We start from the raw sequence: 22,608 nt of genomic DNA on the forward strand, positions 1-22,608 counted from the left end.
CCGCCTTTTTGAATGGCCGTGCCAGTATTGTTTACTGACTGAGTAATGTGGGCCAACGTTGGATCTCTATCAGAATGGCACAGCCAATATTCGTGCCACGCTGTTAACCTTAGGCCATCATTGGGCCAGGAATCATAATGGCACTGTGAATATTGGAACCACGCTGTTAATCTTAGGCCGTCATTGGGCCACGAACTGCCAATACGTTTCCAACGTTGGCCCGACCAGACGTGCCGCCTGGGATGGCATAAGAGCAGCTGGGAAAAACAACAAATTCAATGTTGTATAAACTGTCTCATATGGCGACAAGGACGGTACATGTTCGTAAGGGCTGAATTGGCTCAATGCTCGCTGTCCGTAGAGAAATGGCTGAAAACGGCGTTGTCACATTTCGAAGCGTAGGGCGAAGCTGGTCGGCAATCACAGACACTGCGGCACCCGTGTCGACAAGCGCGTGAACGGCGATACCATTGGGATAAAATTCAATTACGTCCCAGAATACGCCTCAGCAGTCTGGAATCCGCATCAAGCATATCTTATCGACGCTCTTGAAGCGGTACAAAACCGCGCCGCTCGATTCATCCATTCGTCGTACTCATATGACGTAAGCGTCACGTCACTGAAATCACTATCTGGGCTTCCGGACCTCGTTTTACGTCGGCGCATCGCTTCCCTCTGTCTTTACCACAAATTCTTTTACAGTCATATCCTTCATCAAGCACCATATATCACGCGCGCAGCGCGCATATCATACCAGACGAGCCACTCGCTGCAAGTTTCACGACCACGCTCACAAACATCAACATCTTTAGCCTCGTTTTTTCTTCGCATAGCGGCAGACTGGAACGGCCTCCCTGCTGCCATTGTCGACATAATCTGCCCATCCGTATTTTTACAACATGTTACTGACCATCTCCAAATACGTTGTACATGATTTTTCCTTATATGTGTTGTTTGTATTTACATACGTGTATGTTGGTCTACATATATAGGCTTTGATATGTGTAAATACATGTGCGAATATACCTGAATATGTATACTATGTATGCGTATATATATGCGTGCTTGAACTTGAACGTTACTTGAACCAGTGTTAATTCGAATCTTGTACCCACCCTTTATGTAATACCCCTGAAATCGGGGGTCTTTAAGGAAAATAAACTGAACTGAACGGAACAGGGAATAAACGAGGGCGTGAGCAGTTCGAGGAGATCGTAGTTCCTGCCTGCGGAACTGCGCCTTTTAGTTCTCCTCCACAGCTGGAGGGCGGCGGACGATGGGCGACAGGGAACGTCGACGGGGAGATGGAGACCGACGAGTGTTGAAGCTTTGGGGAACAGTGGAAGAAGGAGCGAAGTGCGGAACTGGTAACGCATAGCGGGACTGGGAGTCAGGAGCATTTCCTTGTAGCGTCGGAGTATCGAAAGGATACCAACCCCGCCGGCGGCAGAACCATACCACGTGGCCAGCAGAGCTGCACTCGAAGCAGATCGGCCAGTTGTCCTGGGTACGCCACGGATTGTCAACAGGGGGCCTAATTAGGGGTGCACAATTCTGAGCTTGGCATATGGGCTGCGGAGGCGCGCAGAAGCAGCTTCTAGTCAAGCAGTTCACAGCAGCAGAAGGCTGGCGTAGAGCGTAGAGCTTGTGGGCGCGTAGTGCACAGTTTCAGGCAGAGGTCTTGGCCTAGCGAGGACGGCAGCGTACGCGACCGAAACCGGCACTGAAGGTGGCTAATTAGCGAGAGGTAGTGCGTTGCTGACTTGTTCATGTATGGCCCTAGGAGCTCCGGGGGCCAAAAGGACCCAGACGACTGGGTAGCAGGCAGCAGTGGCAGTTTGTGCGCTACTTTTTTTCTAACGAATCGATTGATTTGGTCGACGAACGAAGAGAGGGCGGCAGCCGATCTGGTACTGTCGGTTACGGCCGAAACCGTGTTGCCGGCGCGGCAACTCGGCGCGTAGTAAGGCTTTGGTTGAGGAGCTCATCGTAGCTTTGGCACAGAGTAATCACCTCGTAAACCGTTTGAGGATTTTTCGCCAAGAGTATTTGGCAAGCGTCATACTGTATGCCGTTCATGACATTGTTTATCTTTTCAGCGTCGGGCATTGCGGGATTAATCGCCAGCAAAGGTCAACTACGTATTCAATGTAGCTGGTGAAGTTTTCACTCTTTTGCTGAGCGCGAGCACGCAAGCGGTGTTCTGCGCGAAGCTTGCGTACAACAGGGCGACCAAAACTTCTTTGAAACAATTCGTAAAAGCGGTCCAGCTAGAAATGTTCGATTCATGATTCTTTAACTAGAGATTATCGACTCCAGAAAGGTAAAAGATGACGGTAGTCAGTTTAGCTGTGTCATCCCATTTGTTAAGCGCACTCACACGGTCATATGGCAAGAGCCAATCCTCCACATCATGGTCATCACAGGCGCTGAAGACTGGAAAACCTCGTTGGCGTAGATCACCGGAATAGACGACAGGCGACGCCTGCGCAGGAGAGGGCTGCGCGGTGGCCTGAAGCATGGCAGAAACGGTAAGGAGCATCCGGCTGCGGAGTTACACGTTTGTAAAGGGCCCAGCACGGCCTCGAAATGTCAAGAGGCGTTATAGTTTATTTGATGAAACCCTCAGATACTGGAGCGCCACAGCGAGAGGTCGCACAGCTTAGGCAACGCAGTCACAAGGCTTCCAACAACTCGTTGTCATGGTCTTTCTCGGAGCAGTGCCTGCTCCTTGTTCTTCTCCAGTGGACTACTTAAAAGTCGTAGAGCCCGCACTTCGTGCGCCCGAGTGGTCGTCCGAGTGCGTCATTTGCTAAGGTCTCCACCAGTTTTGCGTCATTACGACCTGACAGTCCCTACCGAGGTGCACACTGATGCCTGCGGTGTTGGCCTCGGCGGTGTACTTGCCCAGCGCAAGCAAGGGTTTCCTCAGTATGTCGAGGCTTATGCAAGTCGTACACTTACGAAAGCTGAGGCCAATTACACTATGACAGAAAAAGAATGCCTGGTCATGATCTTGGCTCTAACTAAGTTCGGGCCGAGTTTGTATTTCCGTCGATTTGATGTAATGATCGACCACAATGCACTATGCTGGGTGTCGTCTTTGAAAGATTCCTCAGGCCGTCTTGACCAATGGGCACTTCGCTTGCAGGACTACGATATCCGTGTGCTGTACCGCAGCAGATGCCAGCATTCTGACGCCGACACCCTCTTGCGCTCTCCCTTACCTGATGACAATGCCTGCTGCTTCCTATCCCAGTTTACCGTTTCTTCGCTCGACCTTACTGCCATCGCTTCTGAGCCGCGCAAGAACATTGCATTGCCTCCCGTATAGATTTGCTTTCTGGTTCATGAGCACAACCAACCACTCGCACGTTGCCTCGTCAAGCTCACCATTTCGGCATTCGCGGCAAGCTGCTTCATCTAAACAATTATAACTCCGACGGAGGCCAGCGGTTGTTAGTAGTATCTCGCAGTCTGCGTTCCGTGATATGCGCAGCTTTTCATGCCGATCCACAGTGTGCACACTCGAGAGTTTTCAAAACTTACCAGCGCCTTCTACAGCGGTACAACTGCCGAGAGATGTAGAGCTACGTTCAGAAGTTCGTTCGCGCTTGGCGCGATTGTCACCGCCGGGAATCTTCACCCCGTCTCTAGCCAACCATTTTGCAACCTTTTCCTTGCCCTACCCGCCCGTTTGGGCACATCGGCATCGATTTGTCGGCCCCCTCCCCTTGGCATCGGCTCGAAACCATGGGGCTATTGTGGCAGTCGACCACCTCACGCGAAACGCCGAAATTATCGCCCTCCCTGCAGCTATAGCACGTGAAGTTTCCTCCTTCTTGCTTCGTCGATTCATCCTACATCACGGGCCGCATCAGGAAATGCTCAGTGATCGCGGACGTGTCTTCCTGTCAGAAGTAGTTGGAGCCAAGAATGCCACATTGCTCATCTCAACTACGGCGTACGATCTTCAAACCAATGGTCTTACGGAATTATTCAACCGTACGCTTGGCAGCATACTTGCAATGTACGTCGCGTACGATAAGACGAATTGGGACATCATTCTGCCCTTCGTTACCTACGAGTACAACAACGCTATACTCGGATCGCCACCCGCCCTGTTCCTTCTTCTTACTCTAGGGCCGACACCCGTCGCACACCATCGACACAATTCTACCATACTGGCCGAATGCCTCTGAATGTGCGCCCGTTTCTCCCACGGCAAGACATGCTGAAGAGCGCCATGATCTCGCTCTGGCCGTTACCTCCAATGATCAGAAGTACCAGAAGAGCACTTCCGGTGACACCACTTCTGGGCCCACCTTCCTTCGTGGAGCTCTTGTGTGGCTCTCGGTTTCTTCCGCTGCACCTGGTCTCTTTTCAAAACTACTACCCAAGTATGAAAGGCCCTACCGTGTCGTCGATCGGGCCTCCCCCCGTCAACTAGGCTATGGAACCTGTTGAACCGTCTTCGGGCATGCGCCGTCGTACACGAGAGATTGTCAACGTCGAGCGCCTCAAGCCGTACTATGATCCACTCATATCGAGGAGCTGTTAGGTCGCCGCATGGCTCCTTTTTCATTGCCGGGGGTAACAGTAGCGAAGAAGAGGGACACTATGGTGGGCCATCCTCTCTAGCGCCTTCTCTCGGGGAACGTCTCTCGTGCTGGGAGTCCGTGCTCTGCTATAGCGGTCGGTCCCAAACGCCGGTGACTAATAAACACCTGTAGAATATGCACAATGGGGTCGTGTTCAGGCTCGGCAGGATCCATTCAGGGCTACACCACATTGGTCGATGGGATCACGTGATATCACAGCTTCGCTAGCCAACCACCTTCACAGCGTGGATAAATACAGCATTGTTTGTCGACCACCCGATAAAAAATCTAGGAGCCCCGCCTTTGTCGTATCAATTTCAGGTATCCTTCGTTACTCAAAACCGTGTGAAGGGGTATCCGAAATTACATATAGCGCACGCAGTAATCCTACACCCCTTCACGCAACCTGCAGCTCTGGAGGCTGCACAGCTACGTGTCTGCAGAGTAAGTGGGTGCCATAGAGTTAATATACTTACTATAGACGAAAAACTAGGCAAAAGAGGTGTCGATCACCGTAGAGTTCATATAGACAGGCCTAAATGAAAAGGTGCCCATGGCTCCCGATGACTCCCATGCATTCAAATCTGTAACCGGAATAGCGCAGCCATGTATCCGGTGCAGCCGCCGACGACGAGATGCGATTCAGAAGGAACGCTCAATCGAGATTATGTGACCCCCACCCCTTCTCCCGTTCCTTATATGCGTGTTCTAGTGCAGAAACAATTTCGTAGCGCAATCAACGTGATCTCGAGCCTTCCTCCGCATGGTGGCGCTATCTAACTCAGGCACCTGCCAAAACCATCTTTCACCCATCGCGAAGTTTACATTGAATCTTTAATAATAGACGCTGGATGTTTTCCAATATACATAGAATGAATTTTTCACATAGTCCATACGTACTTGTTATGCGTAAGTATTTATTTCACCATAATATCGCGACCAAATTTAGCGCTACACAAATGAGACGCAGCCACATGCGGTTTCTATTTCTTTCGCCCATTTTTCCTCTATAGCAGAGGGTTACTGTAATGACTGTTTAGGAAAATATGGGCCATTAAAGTGGCATCCGCAGAGACGCTGCTATGTTGCTACATCTGATTTCTGTAACGCTACAAATCTCGAAGATGTGATGCAGAAACGAGCCTTTAGCCACAACACGTACATATGAACGATGTGCGAAATTCATTATCTATATGATTGATAAAGATTCGATGAATATTTATAAAATTTTGATGTAAGGTTTACGTGGCATGACAGAATGCGTTCGCAGGCGCCTGAACTATAGAGGTACCATCATACTAAGGGAGACTGGGCGTAGCGTTGTTTCGGTCTCGTCTGGTCTGAATCTCGTCATTTGCGCCTGCCATAGAGGAAAGAAAGAAGATATTAGAGGCCATGACGTCACGTTTTTGAAGCCGTAAATGCAGCCACGTTGGTGTACCATCCCCGTTGCGCTTCCAATCAGCTCGCCGGAGCACATAAAGCAGGAGCTTTGAGCTTGTATTGTTACGAGCCACCGGTAGTGTGTGCTGCCGAGGCGCGTCAGAACAGAACCTGCAAAATTTTTGTAATAACTTTAGTGAAGCAGACGCGCTTCTGTGCTTTTCCGTGGCACGTTGAAGACGACGACGAAGACCAACGCCATGATTACTTGAGTGTGTTTGTTACTCGTATACACAAAACACGACTTTCAAGCTTACACACCACTCTCCAAGGTGAAGTTGTCTCGCGAACAGAATCTCCTGCGAGAAAGACACGGGCCCAAAAAGCTTATCTGAATTTTCAGAGGCCTAGAGCAGCAGCGAGAGCTTCACGAGCGTGGTTCCTATGGCAACGTTGACGTTTGGGGTATCAGTCCCAGTGGTCCTTTGCAAAAAAACAAGTGACTTCAGCCACGCTTTCTCCAATACGTGTGCGTGCTGGCTAGGGCCTCTCCTATGCTTTGCTTCCTGCGTGGCGCCTGCACACCTCCATGTCTACCCAGCTAGCAGGAAGGCGGCGTCCTGGCGGTTGCCGCTTTCAAGGCATGCGCGGCGTGAGGAGCTTTGCCTCTAGCATAACTTATACGCGCAAAATATGCAGATCCCACGCACTGTGGGAAACGATGTAAGCGAAGTTTTGTCTGCTGTTTGCGTTCATTACTGTAATTTGTCGGTGATGTTGAGGGCATACGACAGTCGTGAGGTGATGTGAAATATTACCTTGCCTGCACCACTTCCGTTTGTGCTTGCTCCGCTCGACGCTTTTGCGAGCCTCCGTCTCCTCGGCATTAAGAGGAAGCTTTAGCTCGGGTGCTCCTATCTCAATACATGTAAGACGAGGATTCGTTTTTCTCGGCAACCAGTGCACCAAATTTGACAAGTTTTGTTGCATTTAAAAGAAAACTTAAAATGTAGTGACTGTTGGTTTCCAATCTTTAATTTAGGTCCTCAACTTCTTATAAAAGTTGGCAAAAATCGATACTCATCAGAAAACGAAACTATCGAGTTTACAACTCTGAACCTCAACGACGAAAAATGATAATATAATTCCGTGAATTGCATCTAATAGTACATCTAAAGCGGACAAAATTAATATGTTACACATGAGTTTTAAAAAAAAGTAATATGGAAATACAGCTTTTGCAGAACCCTTGTAAACAACGTAACAAATAATTATAAGATATGAAATGACATAAAGAGTTTGTCCGCTTTCAATGATTTAATGGATGCCGTTTACAGTACCACGATATGTACTCTTGGTGCGCAGTTATGAATTTGTAAACCTGGTGATTCTATATTTTTCAAACTTTGGAATTCTTGAAAATATTGTAACAGAGTTCAGGACCTCAATAGCAATACCAACATCCACTATAACTCAACCTTATCTTTCAAATGCAACAAATTTCATTAAAATCGGTCCAGGGAATATCTCAGAAAAACGTTTTTGCGTTTTACATGTATTTGAATAGGCCTCGTCGGAGTTGTGCACGAGCTAAAGCTTCCTCTTAAGTGCGCGCTTCGGCGCCATTTTAGATTGTAGTGTCACAGAGGTGCCCTCTCTCTCTCTTTATGTCCTTTCTGACATCCACACTACCTGCTCCCTCTACTGTCGTTGTTGTTGCGGGTGAGCACGGAGACAAGCGCGGCAGCTCCTGCACTGCATTTGCAGGGCATCACGACCAATGACGGCGTCCAGAGGGCACTGTGCACAAGTGATGCGGCGTAAATGTAGCCACGAGCTTCTCGGGTCGTCTTTCCTTTATGCCACACTCCTTTCGTCTATAATCGCGACAGCGTTAAGGGGCCCCGTGTCACAGAAAATCCACAGAAATCATCTGAACCAGAACCAGCCACGTGGCTAATCCCTTGTCTTACATTCTTTACAAGAGTATTCCTCGGAATTTTGAGAATAACAGCTCATAAACAAAAGTCACGAAACAAAACACCAGCAGCGCAGGTGAAAGTTAGATCTTTATTAGAGTGTCCTGAAGAGCTTGGTTGGGGGGAACCGAAGGCTCCGCAATCAAGTTGGTGGCTCCGCCCACGACGGGACAGGGAGGTGGTGACTCTCCACGACGTCTCGGGCCCTCTGGATGGTCTGTAGTTGCTTTGTTAAATCCGACCTCTTCAGCAAGGCGTCCCACTTGGGTTTGTATTGAAAGTCGGAGCCCGCGTTGTACGGGCACAGCCAGAGCATGTGGTCGAAGGAGCAGCACGCGTGACCGCATTTGGAGAACTACTGCTGGAAGCTCGGGTCTATCCAACTAAACGCTCTGGGGGTGAGGTAAGATCTCATCTCTAAAAGCCTGAAAGTAACAGCCTGAGCCCCGTTCAGTTTGGGGCTGGGAGGAGGGAATTTCCTCCTGCTGTGTCTGTAATGCGACGTAATTTCGTGAAAGGTGGCAAGATTATCTTTGAATGGGCAATCCTGTGGGAGAGCCGGACCGTTAGCTCGGGCGCGGTTCGTGAATTCACACGCCAGGCAGTTGGCCCGCTCGTTAGGGTGGCAACTTGCTTGGTTTGTTATGTCGTTCATGTGGGCCGGGAACCACGCTATGGTATGACCTCCAGTTTCTTCTCCCGTAGTAATACGAAAGGATCTGCTGACGATATCTGCTAGAGCGGACGAGAAAGCCCTGACCGCTCTGCGCGAGTCGGAGAAAATGGTCGCCGGGCCTTTTGCGGCTTCAAGAGTCAAGGCTATCGCGGTTTCCTCCGCCTCGTTCGCGTGCTTAACGTAGATTGACGCGGCGCTGATAAGTGTTCCGCGCGCGTCAATGACCGTGATTGCAAACCTGTCTTCGCTGCCATATCTGGTGGAGTCGACGAAGAATGCATCTGCCCCGTAAGGATCGATTCGTCGAAGGATGGTTCTCGACCGCGCTGTTCTGCGACCTTCGTTATATATTGTGGATGTTCCTCGGCACGGGCTCAACTTTTATACCTTCATGGGCTAGTTTAGACAGGGAGTGTCTGTCGAGCGGTGCCTGTATAGGGAGTACACCAGCTTCATCGAGAGTCTTAATTCCCGGCTTAGTTGACAAAAGCCTGGAGATGTGTGCAATAAAGTGTGCTTCAATTAATTCGTCTGTGGTATTGTGAATTCCAAGTTCTCTGGTATTGTGAATTCAGAGTTCAAGTAGTTTTACCTTGCTAGCGGATTGTGGGATACCGAGCATTCTTTTGACGCCGGACCTGATGAGCGTTTCTAGTTTGTTCTTTTCGATGTTGCTCCATTTCAGGTACGGTGCCGTGTAATATGACTGATGAAGAAAGCTTCGAAGACCCTGAATAGGTTGTCCTCCTTGAGTCCCCCCCCCCCCTTTTGTTTGCGCTTCTAGTGATGAGTCTTAGTATATTTTTCGCCTGCGCGCCTAGCTTGTTCAGAGCTTCTGCATTACACCCTTTGGCGTTGATTAAAAGTAGTAAAATTTTGATGGAGTTCACCCTCGGAATGGGGTGCCCTTCTCGTGTTGCAATTTCGACTGGCAGCGTTTCCACATGCTCGAGGTTCCTAACGCCCTGCCCTAACTGTCTGTAGAGGAGGAATTCGGATTTGGTCGGTGACAGCTTGAGACCCGTGCACGTAAGAAATTCTTCCGTTACATCTATGGCCGCCTGGAGATATTGCTTTAGATCGGCCGGAGATCCCCCCGGAGACCAGATTGTGATATGGTCTGCGTAGATTGCGTGGCCTATTTTTGGGAGTGCGGCCAGCCTTTCGGAGAGTTTATGCATGGCAATATTAAATAGTAGCGGGGATAGGACCGAGTCCTGAGGGGTTCTCCAGTTGCCCAGTTCGTAAGGATCGCCCGAGTTCGTGCCCAGTCGAAGGAAAGCTTTTCCTTTCCGATAGGAATGAGTGAGTGAAATTAAAGAATTTCCGCCCTAGGTTGAGATAGGAAATAGGAAATTTCGTTCAAGATGTGTTCGTGAGCCACCTTATCAAAGGCCTAGGCGAGGTCGAGTGCAATGATACCTCGTACCCCCCCCCCCCCCCCCCCCCCGTCTTGTTGTCCAACAGGGACCTTTTCAGGAAGGGCATTGCGTTCTGTGTGCAGACTCCCCTTCTAAAACCTACTAGATTATGCCTAAAGAGTTCGTGGTTTTTCACGTGTTCAACGATTCTATTGTGTACTGCATGTTCGGCCACTTTGCAAATGCACGACGTTAGAGAGATGGGACGCAGGTTATTTATGTGCGGAGGTTTCCCCTGCTTGGGGATGAGCACCACCTTTGCGGTGCGCCATTCTGACGGGACCTGACCATGGCTCCACACCTCGTTTATCTCTGCCGTTAGGATTTCGATGGTCTTGTCGTCCAGGTTCCAGAAGAGCTTGTTGGTGATCCCGTCTGGCCCCGGGTCGGATCTTCCATTTAGGTTGAAAAGTACGTGTCTAATTCTGGCCTGTCTAGCCCCGTGTAACCAGCTCTCGCGTTTATACCTTGCGAATCTCCATCCTTGAAGGGTACGTAAGTTCGCGCCTGGTCGTTGACAATTACTTCGTTTGTGAGGCCCGAGGTGACCTGCTTATGTATGAGCCTATCGACGGTGAGATTTAAAGCATTCCTGGACTGTTTGTCATTGAGGAGGCTTCTAAGCAGATTCCACTGACTACCTCTTCTCATGTGGCCGTCCGTTTCGTTGAACGTCTCGTCCCACTGTTGCAGGGCCAGTTGTCTGAAATACCACTCTATTTCCTTGTTTAGTGACGTTACTTTTGCTCGTAGTCGGCGATTTAATTTCTGCATTTTCCACCTCTCCCCAAGGGCGTGTTGAGCCTCCAGGAGATGTGCTAACCACGAGTCTATTTTGGGGACTTCAAGTTGTGTGCTGATTTCTTTGGTCGCGTTTTTGACGGCCCGTTTAAGATTGGCAATTATATCTTTAAAGGATTCGCTTGCGCGTGCCGTTTCGGCTCGAATTTTCCGGAAAAGATCCCAATCGACGTATTCGTATTTGACGGGAGGTTTGGGTTTGACCTGCACCGCGATTTCGAGAACGTAGTGGTCACTACCCAAGTCCTCCTGGAGATTATCCCACGTGCCCTCAATATTTCGGGAGAATGCGACGTCGGGCGTTGTGTCTGGACTGACCGAATTACCCCTTCTAGAAGGAAACCTAGTATCCTTAATCGTTAAACGTTAAAATCGGCTGCACATCCGGCAAAGTTTGTGCCCTTCTTGCTATTGAAGCCGTATCCCCATTCCGTGTTAGGAGCGTTCAAGTCCTCCGCAATTAAGAGAGGCGCGTTTCTGGCTGCCCTGATTGCGGAATGGAATAGTGCATTAAAGACTCTGTGCCTATCTGCAGGCGAACTGTAGATGTTAAGAATAAAGACATCCGCGTTGCTCGATCTACTGGGCACGAGCTTGTGTGCTTCTAGTCCGCTCCGATATTTTGGAACGGTGTGATCCCCAAAGGAGACACTCTTTTTAACTAAGGCGGCGATGCCTCTCCCCGTTTCGCCTTTGTACGTTACTGTGCGATACCCCGACAGAGTGACCTCCTTCTCCGCGAGCGTATCCTGCAGTAAAATAACTTCTGGCTTCTCTGTCACCGATCTGACGAGCTGACCTAACGGAGCCTTGCGCCTTTAGAAGCTAGCACAGTCTACTGCCAAATTTTGACGGTATTGTTATTTGTGACCGCCATCTTCTTTACTGTGAAATTTTTAGAAACCCTTGACGCCCCCGTCGGGAATTGACCCGTTGGGAGCGGTTCAGTATGTATTGTTTGTCTACTTTTTGGCTGAGCCCTAGGTCTTTCTAGTAGCGTTACTCTCAACTCTATGGCGTAGAGAATTTCCACAATCCTACTCAGGGTCTTTTCCAATTTACCCTCGTTTTTGACGGGGGAAGCCGAGGCGGCGGACGGGATCTCGTTGACCTCGGTTATGTCGCCCTCTTGTTTCTCCTCCGTGTCGCTAAAAGGTTCCGGATTGAGCGCCTTGCGTTTCGGCTGCCCGGCTAACGGACCTGGGTTACTGTTGCTAACATCGGACTGGTTTATTAGTTTTCCTTTTATGCTGTTAAAGGGTTCCCTAAGCTCTGCGAGCTCGCGTCTAAGTTCCCTTTTTTCCGCTTCGAGCGCCTGGATACGGGGATCGATCCTATGCTCTTGCTGTGCCTCACGTTTAGTTTCTTTGCTTGATGTGTTCTTCTTCCCGGACGGCTGCGTCGCTCCCTTGACCTTGTCGGCCCACGTGGCCCGCTTGACCGACTGGGAGTGAGACCGGGATCTCGATCAGGAGGAACGTTCTCCTTGCCTCGGTTTGGATTCTCTCCTCGAGCGTGAGTGCCCTCCGGATTGAGATCGGATACTGAGGATGGAGCCGCTCCACGCAGCTGGTGCAGCCAGCGAGATGTCGCCAATTGCGCTGGTGACGTCCGACTCTTCGTCCAGTTGTGCCTTCCTTGCTCTTTGTAGGCGCCTTCGGCGTCGGCGTCGTACGATGTACGGGATTTGATAGCGCTTTTTGCACGTTCTGTCCCCGGTGACGTGGGGCCCACCACACACCTCGCATTTGGGGGTGCATTGATGTTCTTCTTCGTCGTCCGCTTTTGCTTTTCCACAACCACGACAATTCCTTCTCTCTTCCTCGCTGCCGATGTAAACGTCGGCACGGTGACCTACGTGGCCGCAAGCATGGCAAACGTCGAGTTGGCGTCGGTATAGAAAACGTGGCAGCAAAGCCGTGTCGCAGATCACGCGGTTGGGCACACGCATGCCTCTGAATAAAATCACGACTACGTGCGAGTTCTTGATTGGTCTGGCTTCTAGTGCGGTGGGATTTCTTTCGCTCACAACAATGTTTCTAAGCGTGCCTGCGTCGTGAGAGGGGTCGATGTGCCTTATTACGCCTTTGCACGTATCTTCGGGGGTGGCGATGTACGCCGAGACTTCGTAGGCTCCGTACTTAGTATGGATTTTATTTAGTCTAGCATAGTCCCTCGCATTAGAGGCGTGCGGACTGGAGATGATTCAGATATTCTGTACCTTGTTTGTGTACACGGTGTCTTCCTTCGCTTGATGCTCAGGCAGGGCTGCCGCCATGGCCAGGGCCTGAGCAAGCAGTACTACGTCGGCTTTTGATACGTCCAGGCCTCCCTTGGGGGCGCACGATAATCTTGATCTGTTCCTTCGGGAGCTTCGGAAGTCGCGAAGCTGCCGTTACTTGCGACAACGGACTTTTAGCCGGTCCTTTGGTATTGCGGTAGCCAGCCGCCTTGTTCACGGCGCCACGTTGGCCATCTTGTAATGACGGCCTCTTCGTCTTCTGCTTTTTACGATTGCTGAGGGCGGTGATCCAACCCGCACCGTTGAGATCTTCCTGGGTTACGTCCATACCTTCCACGGTTACGACTTTGGGCATGGCGGTGCTTTCGATGAACGCACGTGTCGTCGCTTTAGTCGCGCACAGAGACGGGAAAACGCAAGCGTGGGGCTGCCTATACAGGCAGGCCTGCCTGCACCACCGCGCCGAGAGCAGGCTGTGTCCGTTAGGGCTAGTTCCCTCGTCGGCGTGATCGAAGAGGAAAAGCCTCAGAATTGTGACGAAAAGTCCACCCACCGATAAAGCTCTGGTATCGGGGGATTCCTTGAAACTTGGCGGTTTCGATGAGGTATATATATCTAGGGTTCTTCTTGAAAAGACGCCCAAAAATATTTAAGAACGCGGGAGTGGACGTGGATACGTCCGTACTGCTCGGCACCTTTTCTTCTTCCCTCAACAGCGCAGATCATTTAGTTTTTGACATGGCCACATCTCAACCACATCGCGACGCGTCCGCAGTTGGTGGTGTGCGTCTCAACCACGTCCCGACGCGGCCGGCATTACCAGCGTGCAGGACAGAAGCAGCAGCAGGAAAGTAGAAAAAAGAGGCAAAGAAAGCTTCTCTTTAATAACTTCATGGTGGGCACAGAAGGAAACAGCAGTTCTATTCAGACAGAGAAAACCAGGAGTGGTGAAAAATAACTCTCATCATGAGAAGGCACCAAACTGAGGCATTGCATAGGAAAGATCCCGTGATTACACGGCGCTTTACCAAGCTTGCGCACATGCAGGGATGCCTTGGCTCTCGTGGACCTCGGATAATTTTGTTTGTTTCTCTTCGCTGAAAACTGGTGTCAGATATGAAAACGACTCACATCGACAGCGTTTTTAAGCGAACCTCGTATTGCCTCACTCATGTCGGCGTCCGTGTTGCCGTTCGAAAAAACTCAAGCCGCGCGAAAGTAAAAATTGCTTGTGGGGCTGCGCATTCCAACTAGCGACCTCGTTGTTGCAAGATCAGCACGCTGACCGATTAAGCCCCTGTTCGTTCGTCATACACGTTTTTTAAAGCGGACTCTTATATGCCCGAAGAAGTAGACGCCACGCAAGGCGCGAAACAATCACAGGCGCCTCCTCCCTCCGGACGAAAGAGCGGGTGTGATCGCTTCTTCACTCGCCTCGCAGCTGCCGTTTCCCGCCGGTTCAGGCCCGACAATCAGATGGGGAGACCGCACTTGGCTCACTCTGCCGAAGGGCAGGCTGCGTTGCAGGAACGGAAGCGGGAGTGGGCCGCGCGTGGTGCGTTTGGCCAGAGAACACGCGACGATTGATGAACGCCGCCGGCAACTCGCTGGAGAAAGGGCTCGTCGTCGACATGCCGACCTCGCTGGGAGGGAGTAGAAGCCGAGGCATTACAACGAAGAGCGGCGGATCCCGCGCTTTGCTTGCACTCCTCTTCTCAGTAGTGGAGGGGCGGTCTATTTACTTTTGTTGTGAAATTAACCACACAACCAAGAAATGGGAATCTATCTGTGTGTGTCTGCTCTGAATGTCGAGCCGGAAGCAGTTAATTCACAAAACTGACGAACGATGTCTTTGTCCTTGGTAGCACATCAATTTTGGCCTATTAGAAAGACTATAATGATCGCATCCCGTCTCACTTTTTTTACGCCTTTCTCTTTGTCCCCGCTCGTCTTTCCGTCTTTAATTCCCCTTTCTCTTGCCCTAGTGCAGGGTAGCGAACCGGAGGTTTTAACTCGGGTTAACCTGCCTGCCTTTATTTCCTTTGCATCTCACTCTCTAACTCTTTTTGCCGTGACCGTATGTGCTAGTGCTCTCCTGTGGTGTAGGCGCAGTTCACGAGCCAAATAGAGCAAAGTGGTGCGCAAGCCGTGTAATGTATGTGCGTGTTTTATGCTACAGTATCGCTGTATAGCTTCTTTGCCATCAAACAAATTTACGCACAGAACCCATCGCGGAGCTATCACCGTCCAATCAGAGACCATTTGCGAGTTCGATAGAGTCTTAGGCATGTAGGGGCCTCTGGGCCGTACTTATCGGCGACAAGGTGAATTATCTTACTGAGCTATGCCGAATGCTTCGTTGCGGTAATAGGAAGTTCAAATCCCCCGCCCCCATTTTTTCGTTTTTTTTTAATGTGCCATTCTCCAGTGCACTACATCTGCAGGCTTCAAGTGACCCCGGACAGCGGCGAAAGATGCCGAGAGTGAGTGGGGCTATACTAATCTAGGTACAACCAAATCAGGAACGCCCACTAAGCTTGAACAAAGATACTCTCTCACCAGAACAGGTATTGGTCTCCCTGGTGCAGTATTCGACAACAACCTCCCTGATGATAGCTACAATTAACCAATGGCCCTGAGTCCCCAGCAGCTGCGGAGCACTTGACCAAAGTGGCGGTCAGAGCTGTAACGAGACAGAAGGTGCCAAAAATCTCTGGGCCCGGACAGGCCGCCAATGGAAACTGAACCTTGCAACGTTTAACACCCGGACCCTCTCGAGTGAGGCAAGCTTAGCAGGACTCTGAGGTATTATCAGACATTGTTTGCGATATTAACGGTCTTAGTAAGATTACAAAAACTGGTGAGGCATACACTTAGCTAAATAACGGCCACGTCCTCTGCTATAGAGGTCTCCCTGATAAGAAGTAATACGGGGTAGGATTCCTAATCCATGAGGACATAGCCGGCAACATTGACAAATTCTACAGCATTAACGAGAGGGTAGCAGTAGTCGTAATCAAACTTAAGAGGTATAGCTTAAACGTAGTAAAAGCCTACGCTCCAACATCCAGTCACGAGGATGAGGAAGTAGATCAGTTTTATGAAGATGTTGAATTAGCAATGAGAAAAGTGCAAACTCGGTATACAGTAGTAATGGGTGACTTCAATGCCGATGTGGGGAGAAAGCAGGTGGGTGAACAGGCAATTGGCAACTACGGTGTTGATTCTAGAAACGCTAGAGGAGACATGCTGGTAGAATTCGCAGAAAGGAATAAGCTGAGAATAACGGACACCCTTTTCAGGAAACGTAGCAACAGAAAGTGGACCTGGAAAAGCCCTAATTGTGAAACAAGAAATGAAATTGATTTCATACTTTCTGCCGATCTCAGCAGAGTGCGGGATGTAGAAGTGATAGGTAGGGTAAAGTGCAGTGATCACAGGTTAGTGAAGGCTAGGATTCATCTCGATTTGAACAGAAGAACAGTAAAATCGGTCCAGAAAAAAACAAGTCAACTTAGAGGCAGTAAGGGTAAAAGAACACAAATTTCGGCTGGTACTTGCAAACAAATATGAAGCCTTAGAATAGAGAGATGACGATGATGACATAGAGGTAACGAATGAAACCGTAATGAGGCTGGGGCTTCAGAGGCAGCAATTGAAGTGTGACGCAATGCACCAAGGCAACCAGTAGGCAAGCTCTCCCAAGTAACAAAGGACCTAGTAAAGAAACGACAAAGAATGAAAGTGTCCAACTCAAGAGAAAAGATAGAATTCGCGGAACTGTCAAAACTGATCAACAAAGCGAAAATAAGTGATATTAGAAATTATAACGTGAGAAAGACTGAAGAAGTCATAAAAAATCGTCGCAGCCTGAAATAAGTGAGAAGGAAACTTGGCAAAAGACAAACCAAGATGTATGCACTGAAAGATAAGCAGGGTAATATCATCAGCAATCTCGAAGGTGTAATAAAAGCAGCGGAAGAATTCTATACTGGCCTGTACAGTACCCAGAGGACTCAGGAGTACTCTATTCGAAAGAATAATGAACAATATACCGAAACTCCTGCTATAGGTAGAGAGGAGGTCAGAAGGGCATTGCAAGGCATGAAACGGGGAAAAGCGGCAGGAGAGAATGGAATAGCCGTCGACTTAATCAAAGCTGGACGAGACATAATGCTAGGAAAACTGGCGGCTCTTTATACGAAGTGTCCATCGACTGCAAGGGTCCCAGAAAACTGGAAGAATGCAAACTTTATATTAATCCACAAGAAGGGAGGCGTTAAAGAACTGAAAAATTATAGGCCCCTTAGCTTACTCCCAGTATTATATAAAATATTTACCAAAATAATATTCTATACAATAAGGGCAACACTGTACTTTAGTCAACCAAGGAAACAGGCGGGCTTCAGGAAGGGGACCTCTAGAATGGATCACATCCATGTCAATAATCAGGTTATCGAGAAATCCACAGAGTACAATAAGCCTCTCTGTATGGCTTTCACAGATTACGAAAAGGCATTTCATTCAGTAGAGATACGAGCAGTCATAGAGGCATTACGTCACCAAGTAAAGAACGCTACGTGAATACCTTGGAAAATATCTACAAAGGTTCTACAGCTACCTTAATTCTACACAATAAAAGCAGGAAGATACCTGTAAAGAAAGGGTCAGACAGGGGGACACAATCTCCCCAATGCTATTCACTGCCTGCTTGGAAGAAGTATTCAAGCATTAAACTGGGAACGCTTAGGAGTAAGGATCGACGGCGAATATTTGAAGCAACCTTTGGTTTGCCGATGACAATTTTCTATTCAGCAACACTGCAGAGGAGTTACAACAAATGATTGAGAACCTTAACAGAGACAGTGTAAGAGTGAAGTTGCAAATTAATATGCAGAAGGCAAAGATAATGATGAATAGCCGGGCAAGGGAACAAGAGTTCAGTATCGCCAGTCAGCCTCTGAGTCTGTGAAGGAGTACGTTTACCTAGGTTACCTAATCACAGGGAATCCTGATCATGAGAAGGAAATTCATAGAAGAATAAAAATGGATTGAATCGAATAGGGCAGATATTGTCAGCTCCAGACTGGAAGCTTACCATTGTCATTGAAAGGAAGTGTACAATCAGTGCATTTTAGCAGAGTTGACATATGGGGCAGACTTGGAGAGTGACAAAGAAGCTTCAGAACAAGTTAAGGTCCACGCAAAGAGCGATGGAACGAAGAATGCTAGGCATAACTTAAGGGACAGAACGAGAGTGGTTTGGTTCAGAGAGAAAACGGGTATAGACGATATTCTGATAGACATTCAGAGAAAAAAGCGCTGGACAGGTCATGTATTGGGCAGATTAGATAACCGTAGCACCATTAGGGTGACAGAATGAGTACCAAGTGGCCGCGGGATCGAATGCCGGCCACGGCGGCCGGATTTCGATGGGCGCGAAATGCGAAAACACCCGTGTACTTAGATTTAGGTGTACGTTAAAGAACCCCAGGTGGTCGAATTTTCCGAACTCCTCCACTACGGCGTGCCTCATAATGAGAAAGTGGTTTTGGCACGTAAAACCACATAATTTAATTACATTTATTTTATATGAGCACCAAGAGAAGGGAAGCGCAGTAGAAAACGGCAGAAGACTAGGTGGTGCGACAAAATGAGGAAATTTGCGGGTGCAAGTTGGAATCGGTTGGCGCAAGACAGGGGTAATTGGAGATCGCAGGGAGAGGCCTTCGTCCGGCAGTGAACATAAATAGGCTGATGATGATTAAGCTCATGAGTGTATGGGCTGCATATACTCTATGGCCATCTTCGTCACTGCTAGAGAAGAGTTGTAAAAGAGCAGTTGCACTTTTGCTAGTGTAGATGCCGCATGTCTGCTACGATGACTATCTCATTTTTTTTTTGTGATAGCAATTATATGAACACTACAGGCACATTTTCGCCGCTGGCGTCGGTCTCACCATGAGGTTCCGTGTAAAGTCCAAGGTCGATAACGACGTTGCCACGAACCATGTGCTGCATGTACGAGTAAAAAAACGCGAGGGCAACCGACGATCACGGCTCAATCTCGCACGCGCGAGGAAGGAAGGCGGGGAGCAAACAAGCTGTCTTGCGTCGCGAGATGGGCCTTGCGAAAATGGGAGTGAGGGAGGGGGTGCGTTTTGCTCCGGCAGCAACTGCGTATTTCGCGACCGCAGGCAAGGGAAACTGACGATCGCGGCTCAGTCTCGTGCGCGAAAGGAATAGGATCGAGGCGGCAGGGCGGGAAGGGGGGGGGGGGGAGGCTTCGACTCTGGCAGTGAGTGCGTACTTTGCACGGCTGCCCGCGGTCGCGCGCCACGTACCTTGCAAAGGATCTACAGACGGCTCACATCATCTTGCGCGTTTTGTTCTCGCCACTCCCGCGTTCATGCGATAGACAAAAGTTCCCTCGCTCGCCGCTGCTGCCGCTCTTGCTCACACCAGCGTTCTGACAGCGAGGGTCCGCGCTCATCGAGTTAGACTTGTTAATGTTTTCTTGTGCGCGCTGACACCATGCTCTTTAATTAAGTTAGTAACATAATTAGCAAGCGAATGCTTCTGAGTTTACACGGCCAATAAAGCTACTATCCCTACTTCCTATAGCTCTCTAGTAATTTGCTATCGCAGTCGATGTTCCACCTTTCGGGCGAAACTGCGACTTTGTTAGGTTGAATTTTCATTGCGTCGAATGAAACATCAATAGCGTTAACTTCTTGGTGCGCCCACTGCACCGCTACATTTAAATACATAGATATGTCCAGTTTCGTGTTTTATTTGCCAGGGAATTCACGTATACATTATCAAATTATTGCACCTTTTAGGTATCTCCGTGCCATCGGCCAAGGTACAAGGAAAACTTCTGCGTGAAGTCTACGCTGAAGCCAACGTGGATCCGCGGCGAGTGCTGTATATCGAAGCTCATGGTACGGGAACTACGGTGGGCGACCCTGCGGAACTTGCTGCCATAAACGATTTCTTCTGCGGGTCAGGACGAGATACGCCGCTCAAGATAGGATCTGTGAAGAGCAATGTCGGCCACGCCGAAGCCGCCTCTGGTGAGGAGTTAAAAGGTTTTTCTGCTGATCTTTAAGAATGTGAATAATAGGTTCGTAGTCATTACAAGAAGGTCGACGCCCCATAGGGTAATGACTATTTGAAATCACTGTTTAGTTTACCACGAGACCAGATTTTTACTTTCAAGGAAGTCCGCGTACAATATAAGCATTTTGGTGTGTAAGTAATCAACGTGAGAAACCAATTGGGCCACCTAATTAACAGCACATGCATCTAAATGCTTCCCCGAAAGGGGTTGTGGAAGGAAACCTTCGGAATGAAGAAAAATATTGACACGTGTACTTGTTTGTCTTTATCGGGCGACACGTTTCACCACCTAACAAATGTTATCGCACAGCACAGGACGCGCCTGCACGTTTCGGTAGTCTCTGGAACGTTCTTAACAGTTCTATCTGCTGTCTGTGACCGAACCTTGTGTAATCCGATTGCGTGTGTGCAAAACGCGAATAAAGTAGAGCTTTGTGGAAGGCACGCGGGTCCCAGCGGTTACTCTGGAACATTCGACGACTGATGCACAAAAGCCGACGCGCTTGACCCCCTGATAACATTTTGACGATCGCCAACTGTGTTCGCCATTGTCGCCGTTCTTTAAGTGCAACCTGTTTTTGTGGGCACAGGTTCGCCCAATAAGAGTTAGTTTCGTCTTTCACAGTGTTGCTACTGTGTTCTTTATACGTCACTACCACGTGACAATATGCACAAAAATTGGCGTCGAATACAAAATTGTATGAAATGTTTATTTGTTAAAACGTTGCAGAAAGTTCAATTTCAGGTTCCATGGTTAAATGAGCGTACGTTTACTTTATGTAAATAAATGGTAATCATCACCAATTTAAGGTTCTGGCAGCTGTGTAGCTTAGAAGAGAGGAGCATTTGAAAACGCGTGTACATTTTAAGACAATCGAAATAGAAAAACAAAGGTATGCGAGAACTCTGTGTACAATTTACAGTTGTAGTTTTACGGTAAACCAAACCTTACAGCGAACACCGATATCATTCATTGTCAGAAGGAGATGCGAATAAAGACGAACATAATTTTACTTAACGCACATGTGGAACTGTTTATAAGGAGGCAAAATCTTCTTCAGATAAATCGACATTACAGATCTGAATGGCGCCTAATAGCCAGATATATTTAGGCTGCTGCAAGAGCGGATCAGAAAGCTCTGTTTTTTGTTAGTTACGACCATATGAAGAAATAAAGAAAGCCGCAGAAAGCATAGGGTAAATTTGTGTTATTTTTAGTTCAAATGACAACATAAGAGAGACAGCGGAAGTGAAAGTAGATAAAACAATAAGTGGCGCGAAATGGGCTTGTTGTGAGATCTTAAATGGCACTAGTTGAGCGCTTAGTAAAGACGAAGAGAAAAAAGAGACACACGGACGCATGGGCGCTAATCACAACAATGAAGTTTAATTCCTTGAGCGAACCGAACAGAAGTGCCTTCAGATCACGTCACCGACCACGTGAGTCACGTTGCATCCGGGGAGGAAGATGACAAGATGGACAGTACAAGCAGGAGGCATGAAATTTAGTTACACACGCGCACAAAATTCACTTCTTTATCGGACAAGGCTGCGGAAGCCATGCTGATAGAGGAACCGCCGTCACTGCAGTCAGCTCGCCCTTAATCAATAAACAGATGATTTGACACTTGTTGCTTCCTACTATCGCCGTTTTATCAGAGAGGGGGACATACACACAAGCATGTCAATGAATAGCTAGAAAAACATATGAAGGTGTGCTGTTATTTTGTAGTTATGCTCCTTACGCCGTTCATTCATGCACTGTCCCGTTTGCCCAATGTAACAAGAGCCGCACCGCAACGGAATACAATAGACGACTCGTGATTTCCACTCAAGGAACTTATTTTTGTGCATCTTTTTGCAACTCTACTTTCTCGGTCACATCAGTTGTCCTACGCAATCTACCCAGCTCACCTACGTGCTCAGAACACAACCTGCACATTGTCTTAAGGAGATATCTTTAGATTGCGCGAAATTTGGTAGATATACGGAATGACGGCTACATTACGGATCTCTAAAGGAGTCCCAGTGTTAAGGATGCAAGCACAAAGACCAGATTTTTTTTTTTTTGTCGGAGGCCTTTCCTGCTACAGACAGTATTACAATAGGCGCTGACTACAGGGGGTCTTCAGGGCCTGAGCCCCCTCCGAAGAATTCAGAGGGGGCGGGACAGATCCGCCAACACCCAAGTGATGCCGAAGCCTACCCTTACCCCCCTAACACCTAGGGTGTAATTACAAGAGTTCTGTTACTCACATCATTTGAGGTTCATTTGAGTTGCCTTGCCCATTCACTTGAATTTTCTTGTGGCTTAAAGCTTACTGTATCATTATTGGTGCGGGTGTGCATCCATTTTAATTCATACTTTCGTTTTATTTCTGCA

At 48.7% G+C, this 22,608-nt stretch overlaps 1 protein-coding gene across 1 annotated transcript in view; it reads left to right on the forward strand.

Annotated features, from left to right (window-relative positions):
- The window catches only part of LOC126524359 (fatty acid synthase-like), a 200,540-nt gene that overhangs the window by 67,848 nt on the left and 110,084 nt on the right, over window positions 1–22,608 (forward strand). Inside the window, exon 5 of the mRNA XM_055067264.2 lies at window positions 19,946–20,179. Within this exon, the coding sequence (XP_054923239.2) occupies window positions 19,946–20,179 (234 nt within the window). The remainder of the gene's footprint in view (window positions 1–19,945; window positions 20,180–22,608) is intronic.

The sequence above is a fragment of the Dermacentor andersoni genome, chromosome 3 (genome assembly GCF_023375885.2).
Source record: "Dermacentor andersoni chromosome 3, qqDerAnde1_hic_scaffold, whole genome shotgun sequence".
Taxonomy (NCBI): domain Eukaryota; kingdom Metazoa; phylum Arthropoda; class Arachnida; order Ixodida; family Ixodidae; genus Dermacentor; species Dermacentor andersoni.